This window comes from Lutra lutra, chromosome 4 (genome assembly GCF_902655055.1).
Source record: "Lutra lutra chromosome 4, mLutLut1.2, whole genome shotgun sequence".
Taxonomy (NCBI): Eukaryota; Metazoa; Chordata; class Mammalia; order Carnivora; family Mustelidae; genus Lutra; species Lutra lutra.
Genome location: NC_062281.1, coordinates 26,383,679 through 26,397,164, shown reverse-complemented (window position 1 = coordinate 26,397,164; position 13,486 = coordinate 26,383,679). Strand labels below are relative to the sequence as shown.

General features: G+C 34.7%; 1 protein-coding gene across 5 annotated transcripts in view; it reads right to left on the bottom strand.

Annotated features, from left to right (window-relative positions):
- Positions 1 to 13,486, bottom strand: part of CSMD3 (CUB and Sushi multiple domains 3) — a 1,255,873-nt gene that overhangs the window by 708,431 nt on the left and 533,956 nt on the right. For all 5 annotated transcript variants that reach the window (XM_047727675.1, XM_047727671.1, XM_047727673.1 and 2 more), the window contains one exon: positions 9,312 to 9,399. In XM_047727675.1, the coding sequence (XP_047583631.1) occupies positions 9,312 to 9,399 (88 nt within the window). The remainder of the gene's footprint in view (positions 1 to 9,311; positions 9,400 to 13,486) is intronic.

The following is a 13,486-nucleotide window of genomic DNA, read 5'->3' as shown; positions in this document are numbered from 1 at the left end:
TCTTCTAAAGAATAGCCTATAACTGTGACATTTCCTTCCTTACCACACAGCTATTTCCTATTATTTTGATAATTTTCTTAAGGTTTTATTTTTAAGTAATTTCTACACTCAATGTATGGCTCAAACTCACAACCCTGAGATCAAGAATTGTACACTCCTCTGAGACAGCAAAGCACTCCTCTTAATAACATTTTGTACTATGATGTTTTGTATCATTTCTTAAGTTACCAATGACTTCTCCATCTTAAATTAATTTTATCTCTTCTTATTTACCTCAACTCTTCTGTCACCTTTGTAACCTTTTTTTTTTTTTTTTTTGGCTTTAGTAGCTAAGTAATATCTTGGTTTCTCTGAGTCTAGTCATTTTACAACCTATTTTTCACTCTTCTTGAATCCATTTCCTCCTCCCATTCTCTAAAAAATGAGATTTGCTCCTGGTTCCTTCTTCAAACCCACTGTTTCCGTATTGGTTCTACTGTATATTCTGCTTTGGGAATATCATTACCTCCTGAAGGCTTCAATAATCATGAATTTCTTTTTTTTAAGTCTTTATTATTTTCATTTTTCAGAGATTAGGATCTTTATTTTTAACTTTTAAGAAACTGGACTAGTCTTTCCTCTAAAACAAGCATACAATACTACAAGTGAAAGAGTATGGAATTTGGAATTCAATTAAGTTCATTTAAAGCTTTTTATTTTCCCCAAAGATCTGTTTCCTCTTTAATAAAAACAGAATGACATCAAATCATACTGCTATAGCAAAGAACTAGTTATCTAATAGTTACAAAATTGTCTGGTAAAGTACTCAGGCTAAAGTAGAGCTCAATAATGCCCAGTTACCTTTCCCCTCCTAATTTTAGTATGATTTTTCCAATGCACTCAGATTTCAAAATCTTTATTCTTTCCCCAAATCCTGCAACCCTTTGATTCTACTTCTTCAATTTCACTAATTGATTCCTTTCAATTCTCATTGCCTTTATCTTTCTTTACACCTTAAAAATTTCTCATCTGAACAACAGCAATGGCTTCCTATTCTATTACAAGATGTATTACACTTAGCTTTCAGGCAAAGATTTTTATTGTGTAGCTACTGCTATATTACCCTTGATCAAAAACTTGTATCGCCCAGATATGTGGGTGGCTCAGTCAGTTAAGCATCCTACTCTTGATTTTGGCTCAGGTCATGATGGGTCATGAGATCAAGTTCCATGTTGGAGATTGGGATTCAGACCCCAGCTTGGGGACTGCTTGGGATTCATTTTCTCTCTCTCCCTTCCCTCAACATGCTCTCTCTCTGAAAGAAAAACATAATTGAATCTCTTCATAGCTCATGTAATTAAGAAAGCATATAATATCAGTTATTGCATACAGAAATGCCATAGCTTAAAAACACTTTCACAACTATTATTTTTCTGCTCATTAAAATATTATACAGGTTGTGGTGCCTGGGTGGCTCAGTCAGTTAAGTCTCAGACTATTGGTTTTGGCTCAGGTCATGGTCTCAGAGTCCTGAGATTAAGTCCCACATCGGGCTTCATAGTGAAGAATCTGCTTATCCCTCTCCCTCTACTCCTTCCCACCATTCTCACTCTCTTGCTCTCTCAAATGCATAAATAAAAAAATCATTTTAATAAAATATACATGGTATATTCCTATTTTGTTACTGAGTAAACTTGTATGCCAGAAGATTGTGCACTTAGCTGTAATAAAGTTAGCCCTCAACCCAGGGCTTATGGCTTGTAATTTGGTGCTCTTTTCCTTTTGTTTATACATTTGCATTCTAGCATTTAAGTTCCTTCTTAATACAGTCCAAACCTAACTTTCTGACATTATATTCCAATTCTGCCATATTGTGTTACAGAATGCTAGACGTGCCTCTTACAGAAAATAGATCATTTTAGTTGTGTGAAGTGTATTTTTAAAAAGAGATTTTTTTTTAAAAAAAGCTACTATTCTCTTAAAATAACCAGTTACTTAAGGCAAACTGTTCTTCCAAATGCCTCTACCCTTTATCAGCTCAGCAATACAGCACATGCTATTCTCTCTTTCTAGAATGTGATCCTGCCAATCTTTCTCTATAAGAATCCTATCCATTCTTCATATGGATTTTCATCTTCCTTATTTTCTCATAATTTATATCCATGTTTTCTTGGCTCATATAACTTAAATGTATTCACTTGTGTGCTTTCTCATATCACCATACTGGAATTTATTCTATCTCTTGAAGACAGATACCATCTTGTAATTTTTTTCATCATCAAGCCAAAATTAGTTTAGATGCTTAAGAGAAGATTGCTGAGTAAACCTGCACTGCAAACTTCCTCTCATATTACACTTTAAGACTAATGCAACTAAGACTTGTCCTGTTGTCCATAAGGGAAGATGTTTCTGGCATCTTTCAGTTTGAAAAGACATATTACCTAGGTCTGAAAACAAAGAGTATGGAAGCATAAATTTGCTATTGTTTCTTGGATCCCAGATTGCCCAGAACAATATTACCATAGTAAAACTAGTTCCTATAAAAAAATGTATTTTAAGATGTATAAATATGTAGAAGAAATAGTGGGACTAGAATTTTAAAATTACTTCAATTGTGTTATCTAAGCTAATAGGATATTTAGAAAAATGTGATTTATAAAAATACTCAACATGGTTAGTGAGTCTAAAAAGAAAATAAGTAACAAAAATAGCAAGACTTAGCACTTATACTGTGCACACTTTCTGAGGAACTTAGCACTTTATCTGTACTTTGTCTACTTTGTTTTCATGGTCTCGTTACTGGAGAGGAGAAACAAGATGTTTTTGCAATGTTATGATAAAACCACTAAAAAGAAAAAGTGATGCAAGAAAGAGTTACAGGCCACAAATAATTTAAATTGTGGTAATCTTTTACTGAAATACAGTTTAAAATATACATATTTAGAAATACATTAAAATATTCCAACTGCAAAATAATCTTTGTTGAATAAAACTATTTACAGGTAAGGCAAGTATCTTGGTTTGTGCAATGTGGGAATACTTGATGTATACTAATTCTTAATCTATAAAAATGAGATTTCAGGGGCGCCTGGGTGGCTCAGTGGGTTAAGGCCTCTGCCTTTGGCTCAGGTCATGATCCCAGGGTCCTGGGATCGAGCCCCACATTGGGCTCTCTGCTCCGCAGGGAGCCTGCTTCCTCCTCTCTCTCTCTCTCTCTCTGCCTGCCTCTCTGCTTACTTGTGATCTCTCTCCCCCTCTCTGTCAAATAAATAAAATCTTTAAAAAAAAATGAGATTTCATGTATTTTATGCCACACATTAAATTACATTTTTTGAAAAATTAAATTATGATAAAATGAAATATTAAGAATGCCTTCTGGTGCCATTATTAATGATCAAAAAAACATAAAAGCAAAATTCAATGTCAGATCTGTCAGATTTTCCCATGCCGCATTTGAATAGTTATTCAGATTTAATATTTATAACTTCCATAGTAAAACACTTTTTTATTGAGTGGATGTGATTTTTATCAAATAAAATTCCATTATTATGATGGAAATGCTATGTGACCTAGACAAAGTGAAACAAGTGATTTGACCTTAATATGAGATGGATTATAACAATGAAATAAAGTGAGAATAAGAGAAAAAAATAAATAAAACACAAGAAGAGATATCTGAATAAAAAGAAGCTTTTTTGTTTAAAAAATATGGATATCATAAGAGACAGGCAAGAAATTTGGGGTAGGGGAAAGAAGGAAAAGTTCTATCAAGTCACTGATAAACCAAACATAAGAAAGGACTTATATGTGATGCAGACTGAACTAGCATTTTCTTTATAAAAGGCTCTGTGTAGAATTATTACTTTCAACTGCACTTCTCCATAGTCAATCCATAAGGAAGTTCTGTTGATTCTATTTCCAAAAATATTCTATGCCCAATACTCTCCATTTCAATTAAAACCTTCCTTGAGAGTTTAAGTTCAAGACCATGAAGTAGGAAGATCCTGAACTTACCTCCTTCCAAGGACACACTGAGTCTACAGCTACGAATGGAACAATTTCCTCCTTAAAAAAACAACAAACCTAAAGGCTGACTAAGTGACCGCTACACAGCATGCAAATAGGAAGAAATCCACATCAAAGAGGGTACAAGAAGTTGGGAAACAATCTCACAATAAATCCTAGCCCTTGTGCAGCAACCCACAATAAGGAAGAAACTCAAAACCCAGAGTTTTTCCCTGAGGATCAAAGAATTTGAACCTTACATCAGGCACCCCATTTTTAAAACATGCACTTGGGAGATGAGGCCCAACAGAACATCTAACTTTGAAAACTATTAGGGCTTGGGTCCTGAGACTCCTAAGACTGTAGCAATCTGAGAGGTAGCTCTTAAAGGTCATAAGTGCTCGGATTCACCTGCCTCAAGGCCCAGTTCAGAAGCAGTTACTGGTGACTAGTCTTAAAGTGAAAAAGGCTCACTTACTATATGAAAGTATCAGCCTGAGGAACAGGCATCTAATTTAACACATACATCTAGGAATTTGCTGGGATACCCTCCTGGACGGAGCCTGGCAGGGGCCATCTTTACAGTCTCCTTTTGCTGTGCTCCAGAACACTAGTATTTCTCAGAAGGGAGATTTTACAGGCATCTGTCACCCTTACTTTTGTGGTTATCATCCAGGGGATACTTCTTAACTGCCTTGCTCTAGAGACTAAGGGAATTTGCATTTCTGGCCCCATGAGACTCTAATGGTGCCACCCAGAAATAAGTTTACAACCCTGTCTGACCCCCCCATATTGTAACTGCTGCCAGGGGACATCTCTACATCACCTGATTCTTAACGGTCAGTGGGATTTTCCTCGGTGGGTCCCACAGGACTACAACCAATGGGGAAAGTGTTCCTAAACAGCTACCACACCAATGCACAGCAAGAGACAATAGAAACAGGTCTTTCTGTGAAGGAGGCCAATTATCTAACCATCACAACTGTGAGCAGAGGGGCTTGCTGTTACTTAAACACACATTTGGGAGCTAACTGTAATCCTTTCCAGAAACTTTGGAGGTCATGTGTGATCTTTGTACTCACCCTCTGCCATGCTCCAGGGTAAAGCTCCTGGAGGGGAGCTTTACCTACATTTAGTGCCCTGTTTTTTATTTTTGGTGTCCAGGTTTTTGTGGCTACCACCAATGGTACACTCTTTGATTGCCTGGCTCTTTGGTAGCTAAGGTGGAAGGTGGTTTTATTACTGAGTCTATAGGACTGTGGCAATCAGAGAAACATTTCTTGGCAGGTTACCACCCCCAGGCACTGTGCAAACAGTGGACTGAGTCACGACCCCTAGCCTTTCTGTAAAGGAGAACTCTTTACCTCTTCTGGAGCTATGGCCTGAGGGGAAAGCTTTGGGTTTGGCCCACATCTGCTGGTCTGTGGAACTGATCTCAGGGAACACAAGCTATGGACACCATCTTAATAAAAACTCTCAACAAAGTAGGTATAAATGAAGCGTACCTCAACATAATAAAAGCCTGACAAGCCTGAAACTAATATGACATTCAACAGTCAAAAGTTGAAAGTGTTTCTTCTAGGATCAGGAACAAAACAAGGATGCCCACTCTTGACACTTTTATTTATCATCATATTGTAAATCCTAGCCAGAACGGTTAGGCAAACAATCAAACAAACACCATATATATATGCATACAAATTGAAAGAAGTAGAACTGTTAGTAGAACAGTAGAACAAATAGAAAGAAGTAGATCTGTTACTATTAGCAGATGGTATAAAATCATATAAAGGAAACCCAAAACACCCCATTAATAAACTGTTAGACTAATAAACAAATTCAGTAATTTTGTAGGATGCACTAATAACAAATTATCAGAAAGAAAAAAATAGAGAAAACAATTCCATTTACAATTGCATCCAAAAAATAGCTAGAAAAAAATTTAACCAAGGATGTGAAAGACCTGTATATTGAAAACTACCAGACAATGATGAAAGAAAACAAAGACCCCATTATTCTTCTGCTTTATGTAATTTGATGATCCAGAGCCATTACCTACCTGAAGTGTCTCTTCATGCTATTTCAATTTTTTCAACCTCTGTCACTCCAGTGAAATCACTCTTGTCTATAATCTTCATGCTGACAAATTTAAGACAGTCTTCTCTCCTCTCATTCTGTTTTTCAATAGCATCCAACACTCCTCAACCTCTTTTCAAGAACTTCCTTCTTTTGTTTCACTCCTATTCCTCTCACCACTCATAAGCATGATTTGATAGCTTCTTGTATTCCATCATATCCTCAAATAGCATCAGTCTTTGGGACTAAGTCATAGATTGTCTCATCTTTCTATAAAGTTTAAATGATGTCATCTATCATTCTGTTTTAATATTCTTTATAGCATCTACATGCTGATGGTCCTTGACTATCCCTGAATTTCAAATATGTTCAACTACAAACTTAGCATATCTGTGTGGAAAACTTTAAGTCATTTAAAGTTTAAAATCTCAAAAGTGAACTCTTAATTTTCCTCCTCAAAACTCAGGACTTCTCCACATAAATGATTTTTTTAAAGATTTTATTTATTTGAGAGAGAGCATGAGTGGAGGAGAGGGGCAAGGGAGAGGAAGAAGCAGACTTCCTACTGAACAGGGAGCCAATGTGGGGCTCAATCCCAGAATTTGGGGATCATGACTTGAACCAAAGGCAGATGCTTAACTGACTGAGCCATCCAGGTGTCCCCACACTTAATTAAATATTATCATGTACTCCATTCTCATGTTAGTTAAGCCCAGAAAATTAGGGATCATCTTTTATTTTTCTTACTTTCCACAGCAAATTGTCACTGGATACAAAAATTGTGTATCTTTAAAGGATATCTTGAGTTTGTCTAGTTCACTGACATCACCGTAGCTCACCATCTTACTTCACCATCTTACTCCTAGACCACTCCAGTCATCTTCTAACTAAAACCTGTTTTCTTCATTCTCTCTATCAGAAGTATAAAGCATAATCTACTGAAAATATAAGATCTACTGAAAATATAAATGAGATCACTTCACTCTCTCACAATTCTTTGTAGTTTCCCATTACATGTAAATGAGTTAAAGTAGCCTGGGAGTGACCATGGTGACCCAGAGAGTTCTTGCTCAGTCTAATGGGAACAGGCATTAATTGGTTCCAGTAGCTATTTCCATGAAGGTACCTTAGTTTCTGTTGACAGATCTAACAAGGAAATACAAAAATCTTTGTGAGTGTCAGTGTGCATGCGTGTGTGTGTGCATGTGTGCATGTAATCTCCTAATTTTTAAATGTTGGCTCTCAATTTTTTCAAAACACTGTGAGCTTAAAATCAAACATATCTTCAGTCCAGATTAGGTTGAATGGCTGCCAGTTGCTTCCTCAGCAGAAGAGATCTGGTTTTTCCATATTTCCTCCACTTCATTTTATGCTTTTCTCCCATTTACATTCTATAATTTAGATGATCTTTATTTTCCTGGAATATCTCATCAAGCTATTCCTCCATGTGAGGCTCTTACTTTCTTATAGTCTGGATGCAAAAAATTCTTGTACCAGTGAGAGTGGGACCTTCTTAAAATTTCCTGACACTTTTATTCTCTCATACAAAAGCTTGCTTTTTTTATTATTATATTTTTTTATTTCACAGTACTGTCCTAAATTTGTAATTACAACTGCATGTGACATTTAAACTTTTGTCTTTCCTGCATTAAATTCTCATATGGGAGCCATGCACTATGTCTACTTGTGTGTGTTTTATTTGTTCCTTGTATAGGACCAGGAACATAATAATCAAATAATATATGTAGATAATGAATACATAAATGGTCACTGGATTTCTCTTCCTCTCTATATAACATTTTATTTTATTTTTTTTTAAAGATTTTATTTATTTATTTGTCAGAGAGAGAGAGAGAGCGAGCAGACAGAGTGGCAGACAGAGGCAGAGGGAGAAGCAGGCTCCCCACAGAACAAGGAGCCCGATGCGGGACTCGATCTCAGGACGCTGGGATCATGACCTGAGCCGAAGGCAGCTGCTTAACCAACTGAGCCACCCAGGTGTCCCATCTATATAACATTTTAATCAACCTCTATGATCTAGCTCAATGTTAACTTCCTATGACCCTTTCTCCTGGCTTCCCAAAATTCCATAGCCCCTCTGTATGTTTGCAACATTTCACACATTCTTAAATTGTGATTATCTTTTAGTATGTGAGTTTTTTTTTTTTTTTTGAAGATTTATTTATTTGAGAGGGAGAGAGAACACACAGGAGGGAGGGGAAGAGGGAGAGAGAGAATGTCAAGCAGACTGCCTGCTGAGTGTGGAGCCTGACATGGAGCTGACCCTGAGACCTGAACTAAACTGAAATCAAGACTCCACCACTTAACCCTCTGAACCACCCAGGGTCCCCTGACTGTAAGTTTCTTGGTGCCTAATATCCATCATGGTGCTTGAAATATGATTACAAAATAATCTTATAACTGGATCCATGACACCTGAAGGTAATTTACCTCACCATATTAAGTCTATTTCCAGTAAAGCCATATAGTTTTGCAAAAAGTGGTACCAAGTAAATAGTCATAATGATTATTCTGTAATTCACATCATACTGTAAAAGCCACTTGCATTAATACTCTAAATACTTCAGAGTATAATGTAATATAGCGATTCTGTAACATAGCAAGTCTGATTCTTGATGCTTGGCATGGAATAAAGCTTTGCTTGACCTTCACTTTATATGAGTCTTGCTCCTTTAATCACGGACCCATTTTTGGGGGGACCTAACAACAGGATTCAGTTTTTTACTTAAGATCAGACAACTATTAAGCAGAATTTGAATTCTAACTCATGTCTTTCAAATCCAAAGCCCATGATTTTTCACTTACTGTATGACAAGAAATTGTTCTTTGTTTTTTAAAGATTTTATTTACTTATTCATGGAAGACACAGAGAGAGAGAGGTAGGGGCAGAGGCAGAGGGAGAAACCGGGTCCTCACTGAGCAAGGAGCCCAATGTGGGACTTGATCCCAAGACCCTGGGATCATGACCTGACCCAAAGGCAGATGCTTAACCAACTGAACCATCCATGTACACCAAGAAATTGATTGTTTAAACTCCAGAAAAATATCCAAATAAAATTGGTACATTGACCACTTTAAACTAATGATATGTTAATAGTAACAAATAAATAAAATATAGCTGCTATTATTTTAAATCACCCAGTCTTCATTCCCATATTATTGGTTATTTTTAAGTTTTAAGTTAAAATAAACTTTGACAAAATAATGAAATAAACAATATAAAATATTACCTAAAGTCTGATCCAACTCTCTTCCCATTTTCTGGTTCTCCTGGATCTGGGCATAGATTGGAAGCTGTTTTAATACCTCCCTCATTTACTGTAACAAAAGAAACAAAAAAGAAAGAATGAAAACATGATTAGAAAATCAAGGAAAATGTTAATTGAAAAATTTACATAAAATATATTCTTACATTTTTTTATAATCACTGTAGTTTAAATGTAGAAAGATTATAGTTTTATAATCCAGTAATAAAGACAACGCATTTTTGCTATTAGTGGACCTATAAGTTTGATGTTCATCTTCAATGACATACTATTCTGAATATTAACACATTAACAGTTAACACTTTATTTTTAATTACTACCAAATTGTGAAATCTCTGGAAATGCATTCCCAGGGTATCAGTGCCAGAATCTCCATTAATTACTGGCAATAAAGCAGTCACTACCAGTTATGACAGTGTAACTTGGGTCCCTATTATTTTTAAAGTTCCAATAAAAAAACAAGACCCTATGGGAAAAGTTTAAGATTGTTAGCACTTCCTATTTGGCGTATAATGAAGCACTGTGCTCTGTCAACTTAAAGTAAGACTATGGTTCCAATTACCAAACATGTCAATGAATTATGATATAATGTTGAAAACCAAAATAATGGCTTTTCCTTCTAGCAATATACATGATTATGTTTTACTTGACATTGTACACATTTCCAGTGGTTTCTCCAGAACACTCCGTTAATGAAAGATTTATTAATATTTTCAATGAATGTATCACAGTGAGTAACTAAATCCCCAAGACAGATATCTTAATGGAAAGACTTTTAAACCTGATAGTTCTGATATATGTGAGTGATATTATTTCATAAATTCAATCTCTTATTGAACTAAAGAGTAGCTGCTATTTTGCTTTTCATCAACTTCTCTGTTTTTTGAGAAAAGAACAGGACCTGAGCGGAGATTTCACAAAGAAAAAAATCTAAATTGTGTAATGTTTCTCAACCTACACTGTGGATCAGAGCCACTTGCAGAACTTTCTTTAAAGAATGAAGATGAGTATTTTACCTCTAGATATACTAATACAATTAACTCTAGGGCAGGACATTGGGCATCACTTTTGTGTTTAGTTTGTTTACCTGTAACTCTTAAGGTGATTCTAAGGCAAAGTCAATGTTGAGTACTGCTGGATGCCTGCATCATTTAGTTCAGATTGATAAATATGTTCAAACTGATTTATCAGACAACAAGTATCAGATAATGTCCCAACAGTCATAATTCTGGTAAAATCATATTTTCAATTATATATGAAATTTTGCATTTGTGCCCTTTATTCTATAAAATTCACTTTTCTAAATATCTCCAACCAATATCCTTATTGACAACTGTATTACATATAGAACAATCTCTGCAAAATTATGATACTTTTCTTTTTCTTGCTCTGCTGACTTGTTTCATTCCTCTTTACCTCTCTGGGTTGTTTTTTGTTTGTTTTCTTTTTTTGGTGTTTTTGTTTTTGTTTTCATTTTTGTTTTGTTTTGTTTTTGTTTTGCCCATTCTCTTTCTTTTGACCACTCTTTTACCTGATAGTGGACAAATGCAAAGGCATTGGCCTATAGTTCTCCATATCTTATATTTCCCTATGGCTTGAAGAAATTACCTCTTTGCTAACAAGTTCCAATATATCGTTCTGTCATTTTCTCCAAGATCCTTTCTTGCTCCTTCAAAGATCTACTACTAGGTAATCCCACCAAATTTCCCATTGTTATGTCATGTGCATGCTCAGACCCAATGTAATCATTGATGTTTTTGTGCACTCCATTATTATTCACCTCCAATCCATCTTGAGTTCTAGAGGGGAACTAAAATTCTTCCAAAACCATTTTTTTATTACTGTACAACTATCCTATGATTTGAGATTTCTACTACATCAATTGTATTTCTCACTAGTCCACAACCCAAATCCAATGTGTTTCTCATTGTTCTGTAGTTTTACTAGTAAGCCATGATCACCCCTGCTTTATTTGTACTTCCTCCTGTCTCCATGTTTGCCTTTTCTTCCTCCTTAGGTTTCAAAATTCTAACTAATTTTCAAGACTCAGTCCAAATCTCACTTTTTCCAAAATACAACCTCTAATTTTACCATATTATTCTAATTTCACATAGCACACAACACGGAAAATTTTGTTTAGTTTTAAAATTCTTTATGCTATTATAAATTAGTAGTTTCACATTCCTTGGTCATATATACAAAAAGAGTATATACTTGATAAAGGTAAGAGAAAAACATAATTACTTTTATATACTCACAATGCCTAGGTAGGGCATAATAATTTCTCAGTTAATATACCTTAGTCATTGGATTAACAATAGCTGGTATATTGTTTTCAATGAATCAAGTACTTTCTAAGGGAAACACTCTCTTTCCTATTTTAAAATGTTTTCTGAACATGTTGTAGTTTATGTTGTTTAAATGTGATTTTTTGATAAGGAATAGAGATAAAGAAAAGAAGTGGCATGACTTGAGCTTACCTACTTTATTTTACCTCAATGTATATAACACAGATTATAGGTTAATATAAAGGTGATCTGTGAATACATTATTAGAAAATGAAAATAATAAAAAATCAATTTTTCCCCATTTCATAATCATTATTACCTCAAAAAGTTAGCCTGGGGTTAATATGAATTTTTACAATAGCTTATGCTTAACATGATACTATGTGTCAGGAACTATTCTACATCCTTTACACACACCAACTTCATAACAATCTAAAAATTGCTACTATTATTATATACTTCCTACAGCTAAGGAAACTAAGGCATGAAGAGATTAAAAATGTTTCCACAGCCGTACTATTAGTTAGTGTCTTAATCTAGGTTTAAACCTTGGCAGTCTGACTCAAAACATTCTACTCTTGAACCCTAAGCCCACTATCTTGTCCAGAAAGCTCAGCAAGGCAAAATGACATCACAAATTACAATTGAACACTCTTTACCAAATATTTTATCTTAAAATGCAGAGCATATCTATAATTTTTACAATTTTTAATTAATTCTAGTCCTTATGGTTTTAATTATTAAATTATTTTTTGTCTGTCTGGAATTGTCCTTTAAACCACTGTTTTTGGGTATCTGCAATAGGGAAAGCCTTTCCAATTAAAAATCATGCTGTTGCATGATACATGTATTTAATATTCTTTGAAAATATATACAACTTAAAATAAGGAACAAAGTGTGTAATATCTTATTTTTCTGAAATATCAATATTTCATAACTGTCCATAGCTAGCGAAACCAAGATATTCAAATGAAGTTAGTAGTATTCATTCAGTAGTTGCTTTCACTACTTATGATGGTTAAGCAATTGGACAGATTTATCAATTTTACTTCCTTAAAGCTGAATAGTAATTTCCAAAGTGGTAAAAATATGAGTGTTCTTTAAATGTTTAATTACATGGACTGCCTACAGCCTCTTGAAAAGAGCATGACTATGGGGAATACTGTTTTTGCTCTGCTTTCTAAAGATACTATGTCCATTATCATCATTAATGAAACATGAGTTCTTTGCCCCACACAAAAGGGGATAAGAGAGGGGAGGTACAGGATTTAAAAAAAAAAATGAACTGTAATTTCTTATAACACTGAAGTTACGGGCTTATGGGTTTATATGGGTTTATAAATATGCTACAGGAACCTTCATTAATTTACCATATTATTACATGTTCTAGCATGAAAACATTATAAACTTAGTCAACGTAAAGATATATGTCAGGAAATATTCATCTTTTACATGTATCAACTCATTTAATCTTCACAACAATCTTAAGCATAGTTTATAATCAAGTTTTCTGAGGTTTCTGATTGTATATGGCACTCCAAAAATAAAAACAAGTAGATTCTGGAAAGAAGTCTCCTCCTCATTACCTCAGCCAGCTGGTTACATTGCCACCTTTCTTAGACTCTTTTATATTAGTTTTAAAATTTTTATTCCACATTATGAAATACAGTGTTTTGGATCTTGTTCCGAACTCAAACATCATGGATGTTAACAGAGTGTTATTTTATACCATATATTCTACAAAGAATTGCCTCTTAACTCGTTTAGCTTCCCAATAAAATGTTGGATCTTTGCCATCTGAGACTTTATTTTATTCCCTCTTTTACCTTCTTACTCTAGCATGGTGTTTCC